At 42.9% G+C, this 21,336-nt stretch overlaps 1 protein-coding gene across 1 annotated transcript in view; it reads right to left on the reverse strand.

Annotated features, from left to right (window-relative positions):
* Positions 1-21,336, reverse strand: part of trpc4b (transient receptor potential cation channel, subfamily C, member 4b) — a 243,411-nt gene that overhangs the window by 13,430 nt on the left and 208,645 nt on the right. The window contains exons 6-10 of the mRNA XM_085999399.1: positions 18,041-18,363; positions 15,375-15,570; positions 13,322-13,528; positions 13,148-13,189; positions 6,405-6,494 (exon numbers count right to left, since the gene is read on the reverse strand). Coding sequence (XP_085855525.1) covers positions 6,405-6,494; positions 13,148-13,189; positions 13,322-13,528; positions 15,375-15,570; positions 18,041-18,363 — 858 coding nt within the window. The remainder of the gene's footprint in view (positions 1-6,404; positions 6,495-13,147; positions 13,190-13,321; positions 13,529-15,374; positions 15,571-18,040; positions 18,364-21,336) is intronic.

Here is a 21,336-nt window from a genome sequence, read left to right on the forward strand (position 1 = left end):
TTCCTCACTTGACACTGTAAACCCTGGCTGCCACATGATGCACCAGGTTGACACCATCACACCAGCACCGTGAACCATCCCTTTAATGTCCAAGCTATTCCATGCACACTCATCACTATTGCGGGGGCGGGGGGGGAAGTTATGACTGAACAATCACTGGAACTCAGTAAGACACTTCTCAAGGTGCGCTCAGATCTGTCCAATAAGGGGCACTTTTTCAAAAAGAGATTTCACTGTATGACAACACATTACCAGAAACTTCACATCGTCATTGGTTAAACCTCTCAAGTGCCGACCCTTGTGTGTTGTTAGTTGGTATGCTTGCAGTAGGAGAAGGGTGAGTATGAGGGGTGGCAGATGAGATGGGGAAGTGATAAAGTAGATAGAGAGGGTTGGGTGGAGATGCAATGTAAGTTGGTGTCCTGGGGAGCTCTCTTCTGCCCTTGGAAGGGAAGAGAACCTTCCTGCATGCTGTGACTCCCTCTAGAAGCATATGTAGGGAGTCACTGGAGAGCCTGGGTGCAAGTGTTCACCTTTGTGGAGTGATTGTCAGTGTTTGCAGCACCTCAATGCTGTCAAACACTGGCAGAACAACTGTCAAACTCAATGTGGCCGTCGTCGCTTTACGGAAACTGGCTGATGTCGCGCCATTAAATGACATCATCAGACATGCTTCCTGTTAATTGGCTGGTAAGCCCATAGGGCGGACTTAACAAGGCCAATCAAGGGAAAATCATGTCTGCAGAGCGGATGCAGCTTGGAGTGGGACCGGAACCCGGAAACCAGCTCTCCCGCCCCCATCGTGCTTCCTCCATTAAATTCGCGGCCATAGTGACTATTGTATTGCAGGTATAATCTACACACACCTTCCCCGTATAGTCAAATTTTTAATAATTATATATGGTTGATGCAGTGCTGGTCACCTACTTTATAATTAGGATAATCAAGATGAAAAACCCCAAACTTTTTCCTACCCTTACAGATAAGTTAAAAGTGGAACAAGTGGCAATAATCAAAATTGAACAATCTGTGAACTGGCACTAAAGCATTTCTACTCAGAAAAGGATTGAGGTTTTATAAACTGTGTTCATCTGGTCCTATAGGAACATAAGAACAAAAGAACATAAGACGTAGGAGCAGGAGGAGGTCATTTGGCCCCTCGAGCCTGCTCCGCAATTCAATAAGATCATGGCTGATCTGATCTTGGCCTCAACTTCACTTTCCTGCCCACACCCCATTACCCTTGACTCCCTTACCATTCAAAAATATATCTCCACCTTAAATATATTCAATGACCCAGCCTCCACAGCTCTCTGGGGAAGAGAATTCCAAAGATTCACGACCCTCTGAGAGAAGAAATTCCTCCTCAGTTCTGTTTTAAATGGGTGCCCCCTTATTCTGAAATTATGCCCCCTAGTTCTAGATTCTCCCATGAGGGGAAACATCCTCTCTGCATCTACCCTGTCAAGCCCCTTCAGAATCTTATATGTTTCAATAAGATCACCTCTCATTCTTCTAAACTCCAATGAGTACAGGCCCAGCCTGCTCAACCTTTCTTCATAAGACAACCCCTTCATCTCCAGAATCAACCTCGTGAACCTTCTCTGAACTGCCTCCATTGCAAGTATATCCTTCCTTAAATAAGGAGACCAAAACTGTATGCAGTACTCCAGGTGTGGTCTCACCAATGTCCTGTACAGTTGTAACAGGACTTCCCTACTTTTATACTCCATTCCCTTTGCAATAAAGGCCAACATTCCATTTGCCTTCCTAATTACTTGCTGTACCTGCATGCTAACTTTTTGTGTTTCATGTACAAGGAACCCCAGATCCCTTTGTACCTCAGCATTTTGTAATCTCTCCCTATTTAAATAATAATTTGCTTTTTTATTTTTCCTGCCAAAGTGGATAACCTCGCATTTTCCCACATTATACTCCATCTGCCAGATTTTTGCCCACTCACTTAACCTATCTAAAGCCCTTTGGAGATCCTTTGCGTCCTCCACACAACTTGCTTTCCCACCTATCTTTGTATCATCAGCAAATTTGCTTACATTACACTTGGTCCCTTCATCCAAGTCATCATTAATATAGATTGTAAATAGTTGAGGCCCCAGCACTGATCCCTGCGGCACTCCACTAGTTACAGTTTGCCAACCTGAAAATGACCCATTTATCCCAACTCTCTGTTTTCTGTTAATTAGCCAATCCTCTATCCATGCTAATATATTATGCCCAACCCCGTGAGCTCTTATCTTGTGTAGTAACCTTTTATGTGGCACCTTATCGAATGCCTTCTGGAAATCCAAATACACTACATCTACTGGTTCCCCTTTATTTACCCTGCTCATTACATCCATAAAGAACTCCAGCAAATTTGTCAAACATGATTTCTCTTTCATAAAACCATGCTGACTCTGCTCGACTATATTATGATTTTCTAAATGTTCTGCTACCACTTCCTTAATGATGGGACTCTAGCATTTTCCCAATGACAAATGTTAGGCTAACTGGTCTATAGTTGCCTGCTTTCTGTCTCCCTCCTTTCTTAAATAGGAGTGTTACATTTGTGGTTTTCCAGCCCGCTGGGACCGCTCCAGAATCCAGGGAATTTTGGTAGATTACAACCAATGCATCCACTATCTCTGCAGCCAGCTCTTTTAAGACCCTAGGATGCAGGCCATCGGGTCCAGGGGACTTGTCCACCTTTAGTCCCATTAGTTTGCCTAGTACTTTCTCTCTAGTGATAGTGATTGTTTTAAGTTCCCCCCCACCCCAATAGCCCCTTGTTTATCTATTATTGCGATGCTTTTAGTGTCTTCTACCGTGAAGACCGATACAAAATATTTGTTCAAAGTCTCCACCAATTCCCTGTTTCCCATTATTAATTCCCCAGACTCATCCTCTAGGGGACCAACGTTTACTTTAGCTACTCTCTTCCTTTTTATATACATGTAGAAGCTCTTACTATCTGTTTTTATATTTCTTGCTAGCTTACTCTCATAAGCTATCTTCTCTCTCTATCATTTTTTTAGTCGTCCTTTGCTGGTTTTTTAAAATTTCCCAATCCTCTGGCCTTCCACTATTGTTTGCAACATTGCATGCCTTTGTTTTCAATTTGATACCATCCTTTACTTCCTTACTTAGCCACGGATGGTTCATCCTTCTCTTAGAGTCTTTCTTTCTCACTGGAATATATCTTTGCTGAGAGTTATGAAATATCTCCTTAAATGTTTGCCACTGCTTTTCCACTTCATTTTCCCAGTCCACTTTAACCAAGTCTGCCTTCTAACCTTTGTAATTACCTTTATTTAAGTTCAGGACACTAGTTTGAGAACTAGCTTTCTCACCCTCAAACGGAATTTAAAATGCTACCATGCTCTGATCACAATTCCTAAGAGGATCCTTCACTTCGAGATCATTAATGAATCCAGCCTCGTTACACATTACCAGATCTAAAATAGTCTTCTCCCTGGTTGATTCTACAACATATTGTTCCAAGAAACCATCCCGTATACACTCTAAGAACTCTTCCTCAAATCTACCTTTGCCAATTTGCTTTGTCTAATCAATATGAAGATTAAAATCTTCCATGATTATAGTCATACCTTTCTTACAAGCCTCTATTATTTCTTGATTTATCTTCTGTCCTACAGTGTGGCTACTCTTTGGGGGCCTGTAGACCACTCCCACCAGTGACTTCTTACCCTTATTATTTCTTATCTCCACCCAAACTGATTCTATGTCTTGATCTTCTAAGCCAATATCATTTCTCACTACTGCACTGATCTCATTAATAGAGCTACACCACCTCCTTTTCCTTTCTGCCTATCCTTATGAAATGGCAAATACCCCTGAATATTCAGTTCCCAGCTTTGGTCACCTTGCAACCACGTCTCTGTAATGACCATCAGATCATACCCATTTATTTCTATTTGTGCTGTCAACTCATCTATCTTGTTACGAATGCTGCGTGCATTCAGATATAGAACTTTTAATTTTGTCTTTTTACCATTTTTCCCGACTCTGACCCCTCTTTCTGATGCACTATTATTTGTATACGCTCTGTCCCTTCCTGTCACACTCTGGTTATCATTACCCCTATTGCTACCCTGCACTTTTGCCTTTCCATTTTTCTTTGACTTTTTAAAAACTGCTCAGTGGATCCCTCCCCCCCCCCACCACCACTATTTAGTTTAAAGCCCTATCTACAGCCCTTGTTATTCGATTCGCCAGGACACTGGTCCCAGCCTGGTTCAAATGAAGCCCATCCTGACAGAACAGCTCCCTCTTATCCCAGTACTGTGCCAGTGCCCCAAGAATCAAAATCCATTTCTCCCACGCCAATCTTTGAGCCACTCATTCATTTCTCTGATCTTATTTACCCTATGCCAATTTGCATGTGGCTCAGGTAGTAATCCAGACATTATTACCTTTGTGGTTTGCTTTTTAATTTAGCCCCTAGCTGCTCATACTCCCCCTGCAGAACCTCTTTCTTTGCCCTACCTATGTCGCTGGTACCTACATAGACCACGACAACTGGATCTTTCCCCTCCCTCTCTAAGTTCTTCTCCAGCCCAGAGGAGATGTCCTTTACCCTGGCACTGGGCAAGCAACACAGCCTTCGGGACTCACACTCTTGGTTGCAGAGAACAGTGTCTATCCCCCTAACTATACTGTCCCCTACCACTATCACACTTTATTTTGCTCCCCCCACTTGAATGGCTCCCTGTACCATGGTGCTGTGATCAGTTTGCTCATCCTCACTGCAGTCCCTGCTCTCACCCACGCAGAGAGTAAGAAACTCATAACTGTTGGACAAGAGCAAGGGCTGAGGCTCCTCCATAGAATCATAGAAAGTTACAGCATGGAAGGAGGCCATTTTGGCCCATCATGTCCGCACCGGCCAACAAAGAGCTATCCAGGCCAATTCCACTTCCCAGCTCTTGGTCCGTAGCCCTGCAGGTTAGAGCATCCCAAGTGCACATCCAAGTACTTTTTAAATGTGGTTAGGGTTCCTGCCTCTACCAACCTTTCAGGCAGTGAGTTCCAGACCCCCACAACCCTCTGGGTGAAGAAGTTTCCCCTCAAATCCCATCTAAACCTTCCACCAATTACTTTAAATCTGTGCCCCCTGGTTTTTAACCCCTCTGCTAAGGGAAATAGGTCCTTTCTATCCACTTTATCTATGCCCCTCATAATTTTATACACCTCAATAAGGTCTCCCCTCAGCCTCCTCTGTTCCAAGGAAAACAGATCCAGTCTTTCCTCATAGCTAAGATTCTCTACTCCCGGCAACATCCTTGTAAATCTCCTCTGTACCCTCTCTAATGTAATCACATCTTTCCTGTAATGTGGTGACCAGAACTGCATGCAGTACTCTAGCTGAGGCCTAACTAGTGTTTTATACAGTTGAAGCATAACCCCCCTGCTCTTGTATTCTATGCCATGGCTAATAAAGGCAAGCATTCCGTATGCCTTCTTAATCACCTTATCTACCTGGCCTGCTACCTTCAGGAATCTGTGGACATGCACTCCAAGGTCCCTTTGTTCCTCTACACTACTCAGTGTCCTACCATTTAATGTGTATTCCCTTTCCTTGTTAGCCCTTCCCAAATGCATTACCTCACATTTCACCGGATTGTATCCATTTGGCACTGTTCTGCCCACCTGACCAATTTATTGATATCTTCCTGCAGTCTACAGCTTCCTTCTTCAGTATCAACCACACAGCTGGTTTTAGTATCATCTGCAAACTTCTTAATCTTACCTCCTATATTCAAGTCTAGATCATTGATATATACCACAAAAAGCAAGGGACCTAGTACTGAACCCTGCGGAACCCCACTGGAAACAGCCTTCCAGTCACACAAACACCCACCAACCATTACCCTCTGCTTCCTGTCTCCGAGCCAGTTTTGAATCCAACTTGACACTTTGCCCTGGATCCCACGGGCTTTTAACTTCGTGACCAGTCTGCCATGTGGAACCTTATCAAAAGCCTTGCTAAAGTCCATATACACTACATCAAACGCACTACCCTCATCTACCCTCCTTGTTACCTCCTCAAAAAATTCAATCAAGTTTGTCAGACACGACCTTCCCTTAACAAATCCGTGCTCCACCACTACCTCCTGGGTCCCATACCTACCTTGCTTGTAGTCACACCCACCTCTCCCTGACCACGGGCCAAATTTGAATTAATTAATCTAAGGGGTGTGACTGCCTCCTGGAACACAGCGTCCAGGTAACTCTCCCCCTCCCTGATGTGTCGCAGTGTTTGAAGCTCACATAATATTTTCTGTTCAACTGGCGTTTTCATTGCCAACTATTAAATTATTGCACCTGTCGCTGTCGTTCTTTTTCTGTGCACGGAATGTGGCAAACAATACTCAGAAAATTACCTTGAAATTCTCTTCAGTCAGCCCTTCTTCAGTTTTGGCATCTCTGATCATTGCTGCAACATATCTTTTCACCAAATTCCTTATAACTTCCTGAAAGACAGAAACAGGCAAAATAAGAATTACTTTATTTTACAGATTGTAAGACAATAGACCTGATGTCATACCGTTGGCACTTTTGAACAAAGTTTTACACCAATGTGTCTTTGCCTTTATACAAAATCATAATTTGAAACACATTAATAAAATGTTTTCATTATGATTAAAATGACTAATTTGGTGCATACCTATGGTTAACATGCCATCCAGTATAAGAACAGGAGACTGGGAGGAGTTATGGGCCTGTTGAAAAATTCTAACCGGAAACATGCACCAGCCCTGTGCACAAGAAGTCTGCTCATCGGGCAGGTCTGGAAGAGCACACCAGTTTTCTGCTCCCCGTGATTAGCATGAACAAGGTCTTTTCCATGCACGGGTTAAACTCAGCCATTGGGTGCACACCCAGTCAGCCAAGGAAATAAGAGATCTAGTGTAGGCTTCAATCTCCCATGTCACTTTAAAGAGACTTCACTGCCTGCTTCTGGTCCACATTCATTGGCCTGGATTTTCCATGGGTTGTGACCACGTCTGTGGTGCGTACGTGGCTGTAAGTGCTTCGCAAGTTCTGGGCTTACGCATGGGCTGCGCATGCACGAAAACCCGGAACTTGCGATCTGTCAAGAATCTTCTTGACAGATCCTCTGCACCCCTGGGAAATGGGCATTCGCTGGTGGAGAGTTGGGCTATTTGCCCAACTCTTGCCCAGTGAATGACCGTGAAACTCTTACGCCTGGTAAAAGCAGGCGTAAGCCCTACTTTTACCAGCATATGGATGAAAATAATTATTAAAATAAAAATTTTAAATCATTTTTAACAGCCAAAAACCTGTAAAATAAGTTTGTGTTATTTTTGGTCTCTTAAAAAATGTTCAAATTTATTTTTCAAAATGTCAAATTTTTGTTTTAAATGTTCAATGAAATTGTATTTTAATTAATTTTAAACATGTAATTTTTTTTTATTTCAAGGTTATGTACATGTGTTTTTTGGGTGATTCCGAGTAAGCTTATTCTGTACATAAATGGAATCCCCATAAGCACAATGGGAATCCCCTTTCTGATTGGTTGGGCCGGCCCACATGATCCAAGGGGCGCTTGCGAACCGCCTGTGCCTCTGGGATACGTGGGCCTCTACGCATGCATACGCACAGAGGCCCAGGAGCGTGAGTCTCTGTGGATCTAGGACCATCAGGTAGATGCGTAGATTTATTGCGGTTCAGAGGCATCCACCCGTGGGAAGCCTCCGACCGCAAATTCAGGCCCATTACTTGTGCAATCATTTACATGCTGGTTAGAAAGTAGAAAGCTGTGTATGGGAGCCATGTGCTTGGTTCGGTTCAGTTACAGCTTCTTTTACAGTAGAGGAATTGTTTGTTGCAGTGGTGGTCTTGCCCCTAGTTCCCTATTATTCCAAATACTCATCACAGTAAAAATGTTTTCATAATGTATCTGTTTTAAATTTATTTCTCACCAACTTATATTTATGTCCTAATTTTCAGCCTAAATTTGAAGTAATATTCTGGGTGTATCTTATCTAAATGTTGTATAACAATTGTAAAGCTCAATGAAACTTCCAATGTATATACATCTTTTGTGACATGGTGACCAGAACTGAACACAAATGCTCAATGTCTGGTCTGATGAGTAGATTGTAAATCTTTGCATAAATTCTGTAGACTCTATTGTCCTGGCTCTATATCCCAGCAATCTATTAGCTTTTTAAATTGCTTTGCCATATGGCCTAGCCATCAGGCAGGCAGGCAGAGAAATCAAGGGTTTAAATCAAACATGGCCACAGTAAATAATAATTCTAAAAGATCCAAGAGCGTTAAAAAAACAAGCCTGAAGGCTTTGTGTCTTAATGCGAGGAGCATTCGTAATAAGGTGGATGAATTAGCTGCACAAATAGAGGTAAATGAATATGATATGATTGGGATTACGGAAACATGGCTCCAGGGTGGCCAAGGCTGGGAACTCAACATCCAGGGGTATTCAATATTCAGGAAAGATAGGCAGAAAGGAAAAGGAGGTGGGGTAGTATTGCTGGTTAAAGAGGGGATTAACACAATTGAAAGGAAGGATATTAGCTCTGATGATGTGGAATCTGTATGGGTAGAACTGAGAAATACCAAGGGGCAGAAAACGTTAGTGGGAGTGGTATATAGACCTCCAAACAGTAATGCGGAGGTCGAGGATGGCATTAAACGGGAAATTGGAGAAGCGTGCAGTAAGGGCACAGCAGTTATCATGGGTGACTTTAATCTACATATAGATTGGGCTAACCAAATTAGTAACAATACTGTGGAGGAGGAAATCCTGGCGTGTATATGGGATGGTTTCCTGGACCAATATGTCGAGGAAACAACTAGAGATCAGGCCATCTTAGACTGGGTATTATGTAATGAGAAAGGATTAATTAGCAATCTCGTTGTGCGAGGCCCCTTGGGTCGGAGCGATCATAATATGATAGAATTCTTCATTAAGATGGAGAGTGAAATAGTTGACTCAGAGACTAGGGTCCTGAATTTAAATAAAGGAGACTACGATGGTATGAGGTGCGAGTTGGGTAGGATTGATTGGGGAATGTCACTCAAAGGGTTGATGGTGGATGGGCAATGGCAAACATTCAAAGATCGCATGGATGAACTACAGAATTTGTTCATCCCAGTTTGGCATAACAATAAAACAAAAAAGGTGAATCAACCGTGGCTAACAAGGGAAATTAGGGATAGCATAAGTTCCAAGGGGAGGACATATAAATTGGTCAGAAAAAGCAGTAAACCTGAGGATTGGGAGCAGTTTAGGATTCAACAAAGGAGGACAAAGGGATTAATTAAGAGGGGGAAAATAGAGTATGAGAGTAAGCTTGGAGGGAACATAAAAACTGACTGTAAAAGCTTTTATAGATATGTGAAGAGAAAAAGATTGGTGAAGTCAAGCGTAGGTCCCTTGCAGTCAGAATCAGGGGAATTTATAATGGGGAACAAAGAAATGGCAGACCAATTAAATACATACTTTGATTCTGTCTTCACAAAGGAGGACACAAGATGTCAGGGAACATAGGGTCTAATGAAAGGGAGGAACTGATAGAAATCAGTATTTGTAGGGAAATGGTGTTAGGGAAATTGATGGGATGAGGGCCAATAAATCCCCAGGGCCTGATAATCTACATCCTAGGGTACTTAAGGAAGTGGCCCTGGAAATAGTAGATGCATTGCTGGTCATCTTCCAAAATTCGATAGACTCTGGAACAGTACCCATGGATTGGTGGGTAGCTAATGTTACCCCACTTTTCAAAAAGGGTGGTAGAGAGAAAATGGGGAATTACGGAAGGTAAACCTGACATCAGTAGTGGGGAAAATGCTAGAGTCCATTATAAAGGATGTAATAGCAGAGCACTTGGTAAAAAGTGACCGGATCAGACAAAGTCAACATGGCTTTACAAAAGGTAAATCATGCTTGACTAATCTACTGGAATTTTTTGAGGATGTAACTGGTAAAATAGATAAGGGAGAACCAGTGGATGTGGTGTATTTGGATTTTCAAAAGACTTTCGATAAGGTCCCGCATAAGAGATTAGCGTGTAAAATTAAGGCACATGGGATTGGGGGCAAGGTATTGACTTGGATAGAGAACTGGTTGACAGACAGAAAGCAAAGAGTTGGAATAAACGGCTCTTTTTCCGAGTGGCAGGCAGTGACTAGTGGGGTACCGCAGGGATCGGTCCTTGGACCCCAGCTATTCACAATATATATTAATGATCTGAACGAGGGAACTAGATGTAATATCTCCAAGTTTGCAGATGACACAAAGCTGGGTGAGCGTGTGTGCTGTGAGGAGGATGCCGAGAAATTCCAGTATGATTTGGACAGGTTGGGTGATTGGGCAGAAGCATGGCAGATGCAATATAACGTGGATAAATGCGAGGTTATCCACTTTGGTGTCAAAAACAGGAAGGCAGATTATTATCCAAATGGCAATAGATTGGGAGAACAGGAAGTGCAACGAGACCTGGGCGTCTTTGTGCACCAGTCGCTGAAGGTAAGCATGCAGGTGCAGCAGGCGGTTAAGAAGGCAAATGGTATGTTGGCCTTCGTAGCGAGAGGGTTTGAGTACAGGAACAAGGATGTCTTGCTGCAGTTGTACCGGGCCTTGGTGAGGCCACATCTTGAGTATTGTGTGCAGTTTTGGTCACCTTATCTGAGGAAGGATGTTCTTGCCATGGAAGGAGTGCAGCGAAGATTCACCAGGCTTATACCTGCGATGGCAGGAATGACGTATGAGGAGAGATTGGGTCGATTGGGCTTGTACTCGCTGGAGTTTGGAAGAATGAGAGGGAATCTCATCGAAACTTATAAAATTCTAACAGGACTAGACAGACTAGATCCTGGAAGAATGTGCCCGATGGTCGGGGAGTCCAGAACCAGGGGTCACATTCTAAGGATAAGGGGTAAGCCATTTAGGACAGGGATGAGGAGGAATTTGTTCACCCAGAGGGTAGTGAACCTGTGGAATTCGCTGCCAAAGAAGGCAGTAGAGGCCAATTCATTAAATATATTCAAGAAGGAGTTGGATATATTTCTTAAGGCTAAAGGGATCAAGGGATATGGGGAGAAGGCAGGAACAGGGTACTGAATTTGGATGATCAGCCATGATCTCATTGAATGGTGGAGCAGGCTCGAGGGGCCGAATGGCCTACTCCTGCTCCTATCTTCTATGTTTCTATGTCATTGAAAGTCATGATTCTGCTGTTATTCTCTTTCTATAACATCAAATTGCATTTATGTAGTCCCTTTAATGTAGTGAAACATCCAAGATACATTATAAAGAAGGATCGGATTCCAAGCAGGAGTGTCTGAGGAGGGTTAGGAGAGGTGACTGAGGCGCAGATGAAGAGGTCGTTTTTCAAGAGGACTGGTAAAAATGGGGAGATATGTTGCAAGGCAGAGGATTCCAATGTCTGATCACTGAACGGTCTGCTACCAATGGTGGAATGGAAGGAATGAAGTCATCACAGAGGGTCAGTTCTGCAAAAGTTAATGGTGCATGAAAGAATATGGGGCTCAAGAATATTCCAGAAGGAGGATGGGGGCAAGGCCATGGAGGGTTTTGTAGACTATTTGGATATTGATATCAATGTGCTGAGGACAATGAAACCACTGTAGGTTGGTGAGGATAGGGTTGATAGTTGAGCAGGAGTTAGTGCAGGATAGAATGTGCGTGTTGGACGAGTTAGAATTAGTGTAAGGTGGAGCTTTGGAAACCAGCAAGGGAAAAGTAAGAGAAGTTGAGCCTGGAAATGACAAAAAACATGAATAAAGATTTTGTCAATTGTCTAGGTAAGGTAGGGATGGAGGCAGACCATATTGTGGAGGTCAAAGAAGGTTGTTTTGTTGATGGGCTGGATGTGTTTGCTCAGGGGTCAGAGATTGTGCATTGTCAGGTTCAGTGTGATCAAGGAGCTAGGAAAATGGATGCAGTCAGGTGCTACCGTGCAAATTTTCTGGTGGGGCCGGAAAGGGTGACTGAAAAGATTGTTTCAGCTGGAGGAAATTTTGGCTATGACCTGCTCAATGGTGAGGGTGTCGACATGTATCTCACCGTGGTAGATTTCCCCCCACAAGCCAATTTTGGGTGGCTGGCCGGCAGAATGCACCAGCTGGCTGACTGCTAGTTCTGACAGAAGGTCCAGTCTGTTTTGAGGGCCGGGCTTCATTAGCATCAGGACAGCAGGCCACACCTGGACATTGAGCTTACTAGGCAGCCCGTCGGTTCCAGGCTGCTGCAATATCAAGCAGCCCAGCTGGTCTTCGGATCGGAAGAAAGTTCGCCTGAGGGCGGCCCCCCGATCTCTGGGACTGTTTGCAATCTTAAGGCGGCCACAGCAACGGTGGCAACAGGGCAATAAGTTCTTCCCTCTTGAACTGGAAGAGCACACCTGCCTTGCCCCAGGAATAGCCTGTACTTCCTGTCCTAGCCCATTTAAATAGCCTGGGTGCAGCCCCAGTGTAGGCCTGGAAATACGAAGCAGAAGCAGGCCTATGAGGTGTGCCTGGGTCTGTACAGAGAGCTGCATGGGGAAGGGGAGAGCAGGCATTCTGACTTTGGAATAAATGAACTTCCTTTCCATCCCTCCTTTGGTCCTGTTCTTGCCCCTCCAAAAAAATGAAAGACAGCAGTGCACAAAGAAAATCCGACATCCAGATTTTTAAAAACTTCCTATCAAAATTCCAGGCAAAATAAACAACAGACGAGAATTCAGAAAAAATAAATCACCAAATCCAGCTCTCAAAAATCCATTAGTCTGGAATTTTTTTGGAGCTGCTCCACAGTAAATTTTCCGGAAGTGCACCGGAAACCTCATTTACATACGTTAACGGGATTCCGCCATACTTCTGGCAAAGTTAAGGCAGCAGAGCGGAAGCAAGTCTGAGGAAATTCTCGGTCTTTAGACCTCACAAGGAACAAACATGGGCAGGTTCTATTGACAAAACAATTACTGGTTTACACATGTATGAGATCTATGGTAGCACTTTGTGAAAATAATATTACAGATAAGAAAGGAAGGAGAGATGTTTCTCAGTGTGATCGTGATGCTTTATTAATTTAGCTTTTGCAGAAACCAAAGCGTACTTTAAAGATTTCCCTTACCTGGTACTGGTGATTTCGTCTCAGGTTGTTAGCTGCACGCCTCTTCAATAAAAGATAAAATATACAAATTGAGTAAATAAGCAAAGGTATGTACTTTGAAAAAGCAATTGAACATTTTAGCATTTCAGATATTAACATCTGGAAAAATATGCAGGAAGAAAATAAATTTCTTACCCCAAGGGACCCAAGACTTTCAGGTTTCCTTCGCTCTTGCTTGCAGAAAATTTTGAGGCATAAATGTCTTCTGATCCATGTTAGTAAGTACCAAATAGACTTTGGACTTGGAACAATGTTAAAGGGAGTTGGAAGAGTTCCACCTTCTTCAAAATAACTCATCCAAAGCTTTGTCCTAGCAAATTTCCACTCAATATCTGCATGGTCCTGCATCGATCAATCAAATCAGAATGGTGACATATGTAAATAGCCTGTTGTAATATACATGAATCACAGCCTCCCATACAAATTTGTGTTTCACCGTTTATAAACAGGAGCCGGAACTTCTACCATAAATGACTGAGGGGGAATTTTCCCAGCCCTGGGAGGCGGGTTTGGAGGTGGGGCTGCTGGGAAAATGGCAGAATCTGGGGGCGGGTACCCATCCCGCCCCCAACCCGCCTCCGTGTCATCTTCCCAGGAGGCGGGTACCATCTCCTGGAGGCGGGAAGGAGATTACAGCCATTTAACTGCCTGTTAACAGGTTATTAAACAGGCAGTTAAGAGGATTTATCCCATTTTACCCCTGCAAGTGCGGACTTCCCAATGTCAGGAAACCCCGCCAGGGTCAGCGAGGTGAGCAGTGGGTCTACGGGGGTCAGAGGGGTCCAAAAGTGCCCTGTAGATGTGAGTGATGGGTGCAAGTGTGGAGAGGTAAGTATGTGAGGTGAGTGAAAAGTAATAGAAAATGTTTACTTACCTTTGTTTCTTCCTGCAGGCTTCAACAGTTGGGGAACCGGGGACTCCGGCATCTCACCAGCAGAGATGACAGAATGGCTGCTGCATTCTCCGATGCAACAACCATCTGTTTCTGCTCAGCAGATAGGTTTGCTGAGTCTTGAATACAAGGACTAATGAAACAACAGAGAATGTCCGTGTTTGACAGCTTCACAGAGCTTGAAAGATGAAATGTCATACGCTGATGTTCTCTGTCACCGGCTTTCCCTTAATTGGCCTGCTATGCCCACTGGGCGGGCTTAACAAGGCCCATCAAGGAAAAATAGCGTGGGTTGGTCAGAAGTCGATGGAGGCAGGACTAAAACCCAACAAGTGAGACTCCCACCTCCAAAAGCTCCCCATTGGCAAAATCCAGCCCTGATAATTCCTTTCTTGGACTGGTTTATCATCATAGTGTCAGCTGTGGCTCAGTTGGTAGCACTCTTGCCTCAGAGTCAGAAGGTTGTGGGTTTGAGTCTCACTCTAGAGACTTGTACACAAAAATCTAGGCTGACACTCCAGTGCAGTATGGGGGGATTGCTACACTGTCAGAGGTGCCGTCTTTTAGATGAGATGTTAAACCGAGGTCTGATCTGCTCTCTCATGTGGGTGTAAAAGATCCCATGGCACTATTTCACAGAAGAGCAGGGGAATTCTCCCCTCTGTCCTGGCCAATATTTATCCCTCAATCAACATTACTAAAACAGATTATCTGGTCATTATCACATTGCTGTTTGTGGGAGCTTGCTGTGCACAAATTGGTTGCTGCGTTTCCTACATCACAACAGTGACTACACTTCAAAAAGTACTTCATTGACTGTAAAATGCTTTGGGATGTTGGGTGGTCGTAAAAGGTGCTATATAAATGCAAGTCTTTCTTTTTTCCATATTTTTCTGTCATTTGTGTTGAATTTAATTTGCAATCATGTTTTAAGCTTAAATGGTCATTCTATTCTGATATCTCCATAATAGCAAATTCAAACTGGTTTAGTTTAAACTTAAATAAAATAGAAAATACTAGAAATGTACAGAGCTAAGTCAGTATATGAAATAGAAAGATAGGTGAATATTTTGGTTAATATCAGAAATGGTCAACTGGGTCACATTTGAAATGTTAATTTCTATTTTAAATGCTGATCAGCCTGTATGCATTTTCTGTTTTTATTTCAGATTCCAGTATTTAATTTTTACTTCTTTGTTTATGCTTAGTTCTGTGTCTGAGTCTGCGTGTATATTAAAATCATATTTTAAATGATTTTGTTTCTTAAACAGTAGAAAATATACAGGAAAAACTCACCGCAATAAGCTGATATGAATTATTCATCATAGCTATCAGCATGTTGAGCAAAACCACAAGAGAGATAACATTGTATGTTCCAAACATGGTGGCACCTACAAACTCTGTGAATTCATGACGAGCCTTCACATTTGTCACGTATAGGTTAATGAGACCAAATATTGACCAGAAAAGTGATTGGAGAGTTTCAAATAACCTGCAAAATTAAAGAGTTGACATCGAGTCAGTATTATTTTACTTTTCAGAAAACGTAAGATCCTGAACACTTGGCATGTTTCATCACTTTACAAAATAAACAAAACAGCAAGTCATTTTAATTTATCAAAGCTGCTATAGAAGGGCAACAGCTGGAAGGCTGGTGGCCAAACAATTAGCAGATTGTTCAGTTACACATACAGTTTGAAACATAGAACAAACTCAGCTAATTATGACTATCCATTAAATTATGAAGATTCAACATCAAACGATTGCTGTTCCAGACCTTGCTACCCATTCATAGAATCGTACAGCACAGAAAGAGGCCTCTTGGGCCATCGTGTCTGTGCCGGCTCTTTGAAAGAGCTATCCAATTAGTCCCAATGCCCCGCTCTTTCTCCAGCAAATTTTTCCTTTTCAAGTATTTATCCAATTCCCTTTTGAAAGTTACTCTTGAATCTGCTTCCACCGCCCTTTCAGACAGTGAATTCCAGATTACAACAACTCGCTGTGTAAAAAAAATTCTCATCTCCCCTGTGGTTCTTTTGTCATAGCAGGGGACTTCTACACAAATCCCATGCTCCCGGTTGTTTTTAACTATCAAGTCTAAAGCATAAAACATAACAAGGGTTGACTCCCTTATCCCTTTCCTCCTGAAGGCAGTGACTCAGGTTGGAATATGAGTTCACAGACAGCAGTAGCACTCTGAAACCTCGCCCTATTAGCCATGCTCCCTGCAATATTGCAATTAAAACAAATCCAAAATTCAAAACTGAAAAAAATAAGTCAAAAACAAAAGAATAAATTAAATGTACTCAACAAAGTCCAAAAAAGAGCCAAAACATTTAAAAAATCCATCAAATTAAAAAGTTTTAAACTTTAAGAAAAAAACTAATCGACCAGTGCTGTCTATGCATTTCCAAGGCAAACCGTAGAAAATTGCAGGGCAGGAACATTTGAATAATTTTTGGGGCTTAATGAGGCCCTCATATATCATCACTGAGAGCTGCCAGCAAACCTAGAGCAGCTCAGCCATAACAAAAAAGACTGTATGATCCTGGTGCCAGGTAGGCACAAGGCCTATTTTTTTTTCCTATTCGTTCATGGGAGATGGGTGTTGCTGTTATTGCCCATTCCTAACTGCCCTCGAGAAGGTGGTGGTGAGCCACCTTCTTGAACCGCTGCAGTCCGTGTGATGAAGGTACTCCCACAGTGCTGTTAGGGAGGGAGTTCAGGATTTTGACCCAGCGACGATGTAGCATCGGCGATATATTTCCAAGTCTGGATGGTGTGTGACTTGGAGGGGAACTTGGAGGTGGTGGTGTTCCCATGCGCCAGCTGCCCTTGTCCTTCAAGGCGGTAGAGGTCGTGGTTTTGGGAGGTGCTGTCAAAGAAGCCTTGGCAAGTTGCTGCAGTGCATCTTGTCGATGGTACACACTGCAGCCACGGTACACCGGTGCTGGAGGGAGTGAATGTTTAAGGTGGTGGATGGGGTGCCAATCAAGCGGGCTGCTTTGTCTTGAATGGTGTTGAGCATCTTGAGTGTTGTTGGAGCTGCACTCATCCAGGCAAGTGGAGAATATTCCATCACTCTCCTGACTTGTGCCTTGTAGATGGTGGAAAGGCTTTGGGGAGTCAGGAGGTGAGACACTCACTGCAGAATACCCAGCCTCTGACCCACTCTTGTAGCCACAGTATTTATGTGGCTGGTCCAGTTAAGTTTCCGGTCAATGGTGACACCCAGGATGTTGATGTAGGGGATTCGGCGATGGTAATGCCATTGAATGTCAAGGGGCGGTGGTTAGACTCTCTCTTGTTGGAGATAGCACTTGTGTGGCACGAATGTTACTTGCCACTTATCAGCCCAAGCCTGAATGTTGTCCAGGTCTTGTTGCATGTGGGCACAGACTGCTTCATTATCTGAGGAATTGCGAATGGAACTGAACACTGTGCAATCATCAGCGAACATCCCCACTTCTGATCTTATGATGGACTAAAGGTCATTGATGAAGCAGCTGAAGATGGTTGGGCCTAGGACACTGCCCTGCAGCGATATCCTGGGGCTGAGATGATTGGCCTCCAACAACCACAACCATTTTCCTTTGTGCTAGGTATGACTCCAGCCAGTGGAGAGTTGACTTCAATTTTACTAGGGCTCCTCGGTGCCACACTCGGCCAAATGCTGCATTGATGGGATATTTACGGGATTTTCTTCTCCCCCGCCTTCCACCCCTCCTCCCACCATGGCAGCCCTGATTCAAATGTATGAATAGAACATCCAAGTACAAAATTTCCCTTTAGTTTCCTTACAAAGTATGTACAGATACGGGGGTAATTAACCTTGTTCATGCTCCCTCATCTGCCAACAATGCATGTCGGAAATTTGGGCATGAACTCGGAAAATTACCCCCATGTGCTTAATGGATACCTGAAATTACATTTTGCATGCAAAAGAAAACAAAAGTGCTTACGTTGAAAAGGCATTGTTCTGTTTTTCACACCTTATCCCTTTGCAGTTATTTGGTTCCTCTGATGCATTTGTCTCATAGTAAAAGTATAACTGATTCAGGCCATTTGCAAAAGATAGCAGCACCAGACAGTATATGAATAAGAACTTTAGAATATCCAACAGCATACGTCCAAGAGATATTTGCAGAGGTCCCAGATGAGAATTAGCAGTGAATAGTGAGATTAGGCGAAGGGAACTGAAGATGTTTGCAATAGCAAATAATGCCTCAGCAACTAAGGTGGGATGCCACATTTCCCAGTCTTCTCGTTGGCGTGAACCACTGTACTGTAAACAAAATAATAGTGTCAGTATAAAACATGTACCAACTTTGATTTTCTTAATAAATGAGCTTGATAAAGGTCGATGACAATGTATTTGTCCCAAAAATAAAAGATTCCATTGTATAAATCAGAAAATGATCATAATAATCCCTGTTTAAAGGAACAATGTTTGTTTTGTTTTACTGACCTATGCAGTCTAAATATAAAATCTACAGTTATTAGCATATATTAGATATCAATTTCAAAATACAGGAACATAATGATTTGCAGTTTAATTATTGTCATCAACATGGTTATCAAACCTGAAAAGACAGATCCAATGACTGCCTTCTCTTACTGTTTTACTGATCTATTGGAGCAGATGTTAAGCACAGTAACTGGGTGCTTACAGGTATTGTATAGATTGAATTTAAAAACTTCTAAAAATACAAAGAGATAACTTATCTCGTTGAAAGCATAATTATTACTGCTGTGAAAACCATTGTGTTTTCAATTGATCTGGAAATGATGCACAGGGTAATCTTTTCTTCAAACTCCTGGTTAATTACAGGATAATGTTAAATTAAAGATGGAAAATAGAACTCAAAATAAAACATTTGATAGATGAGGAGTGTTTGACTTCTCAGAAGTATAATTCTATATTTTAATAGACAGTTTCGAGCAGGGCTACTTAATCTGGTTACTTTTAATACGTCAGAACTTGTAGACTACATTCATCAAAGACTGTTAAACATTTTTCAAAGAAAGTAATGTGGTTCATTTTCATTATGTTTGTTCTGGACCGATGGACATTTTTACATGCAATAGCACCCTCTGGTGGCAGTTATTGTGTTAACAGTTTGTAAGCTGGAAAGGTCATCTGTTCCTTCCTGTGTGAGGTCATTTGACCTTTGTTCCTTTCTTCCTGTGAGCGGTCATTTGACCTTCTTACCTTTCTTCCTGTTGACCCCAGGAAGCAGTTTTGCCAGGAAGAACCTGACTTGAGTAATGGAGAATTTGCTATGAGAAGTTCCACTTACAATCTAATGTACGATAGCAAAATACTGCAGATGTTGGAAATCCGAAATAACAACAGAAAATGCTGGAAAAACTCAGCAAGTCAGGCAACATCCGTGGAGAGAAATTTGAGTTGACGTTTCGGGTTTGACCCTTCTTCAAAACTGGAGAGAAAAGGAACTAGATCGAAGGCAGGGCTGCGATCGGACAAAAGAATTAAAGAACCAAAAGAAGTAAAAGAGATTAGAAGCTAGACGAGATGGTAATAGGCTGTGATTAGGTGTAAAGTGTACTGGCAGGGCAAAAGATAGCTGCCAGGTGTGAGAGAGAAACAAAAGGAAAGGGGGGGGGGGGAAAGGAAAGGAGTGGAAAAATATAAGTGAAAATGAAATAGGGGCCGAGGTTATGATCTGAAATTGTTGAACTCGATATTGAGACCGGAAGGCTGCAGACTGCCTAATCGGAAGACTGCCTCATCTTCCGATTAGGCAGTCTGCAGCCTTCCGGTCTCAATATCGAGTTCAACAATTTCAGATCATAACCTCGGCCCCTATTTCATTTTCACTTATATTTTTCCACTCCTTTCCTTTCCCCCCCCCCCTTTCCTTTTGTTTCTCTCTCACACCTGGCAGCTATCTTTTGCCCTGCCAGTACACTTTACACCTAATCACAGCCTATTACCATCTCGTCTAGCTTCTAATCTCTTTTACTTCTTTTGGTTCTTTAATTCTTTTGTCCGATCGCAGCCCTGCCTTCGATCTAGTTCCTTTTCTCTCCAGTTTTGAAGAAGGGTCAAACCCGAAACGTCAACTCAAATTTCTCTCCACGGATGTTGCCTGACTTGCTGAGTTTTTCCAGCATTTTCTGTTGTTATTTACAATCTAATGTAATCTGACTTCATATGTTAGGCCAAACGCAATATCTGTGAGTATCTTTAGTTCTTAGCACAATAGCAATGTTGTCAGAGTAATATTTTGATAATACTATGTTTATAAAAGGTTAATATTTAATAGTTACAGAAGTTAGTTCAAATGTTAGTTAGTTATACAATTAGTCTATTCTACTGTTGTAAATATGTTTGTATCTTGTGTAATATCGAATGTGTAGTACTCAGTTTATGTACAAAACATACTTTGTCTTTGTTTACAGTTTCACAAATTTGTTCAAGTAAAAGCTTCAAAACAGCAACCGCTTCAGGAAGAATTATTATGAATAGAATGTTTAACTTGCTGGATAACTAGATAGGGGCACGTCTAGCGCGGCCAGTACTGTGAAAAGATAGCAATACGGCTAGCTGTGAAGAGCGGAGCAGGAGGAACCCAGAGTAAACCTTAACCTCGTAGAGCACATCTACCTCACATCAACATGTCAGAAGATAATAGCGAAAATGCTTTGCAGCAAGTAGAAGACCTTAAACAGGCAGACAAAACTGTAGAACGTGACAATCGGTCTATAAGCACCGGTTACTACAGGTCGCAAGTTGGCTCACGGTCATCGGGTGGTTCTAGAGTAAGCATAGCCCTCACCAAAGCACGGGCTAAACTAGTAGCAGCTCAAGCCAGAGCTGCGCATACGGACAGTGAAATAGAAATAAAAGTAAGTCAGGCCCGTCTCCAAGCTGAACCCCAAGCAGAACAGGCCCGACTCCAAGCAGAACAGGCCCGGCTCCAAGCAGAACAGGCCCGGCTCCAAGCAGAACAGGCCCGGCTCCAAGCAGAACAGGCCCGGCTCCAAGCTGAATTCCAAGCGGAACAGGCCCGACACCAAGCGGAACAGGCCCGACACCAAGTGGAACGCCAGGCTGAACAGGCCCGTCTCCAAGCCACATTGGAGGCTCTGCAGCAACAAAAAGAGATAGATGCTGCATTAGCCGAGACACAAGTATTCGAGGCAATTTTGGAGGGAGCTGATCCCGAGACAGCTTACAAACCTTTAATTCCCGTTCCATGGCAGAGCCCACGACTGTGCACCATAGATTACA

This window comes from Somniosus microcephalus, chromosome 10 (genome assembly GCF_052327205.1).
Source record: "Somniosus microcephalus isolate GS21.2 chromosome 10, FLI_Smic_1.0, whole genome shotgun sequence".
NCBI classification, from domain to species: Eukaryota; Metazoa; Chordata; class Chondrichthyes; order Squaliformes; family Somniosidae; genus Somniosus; species Somniosus microcephalus.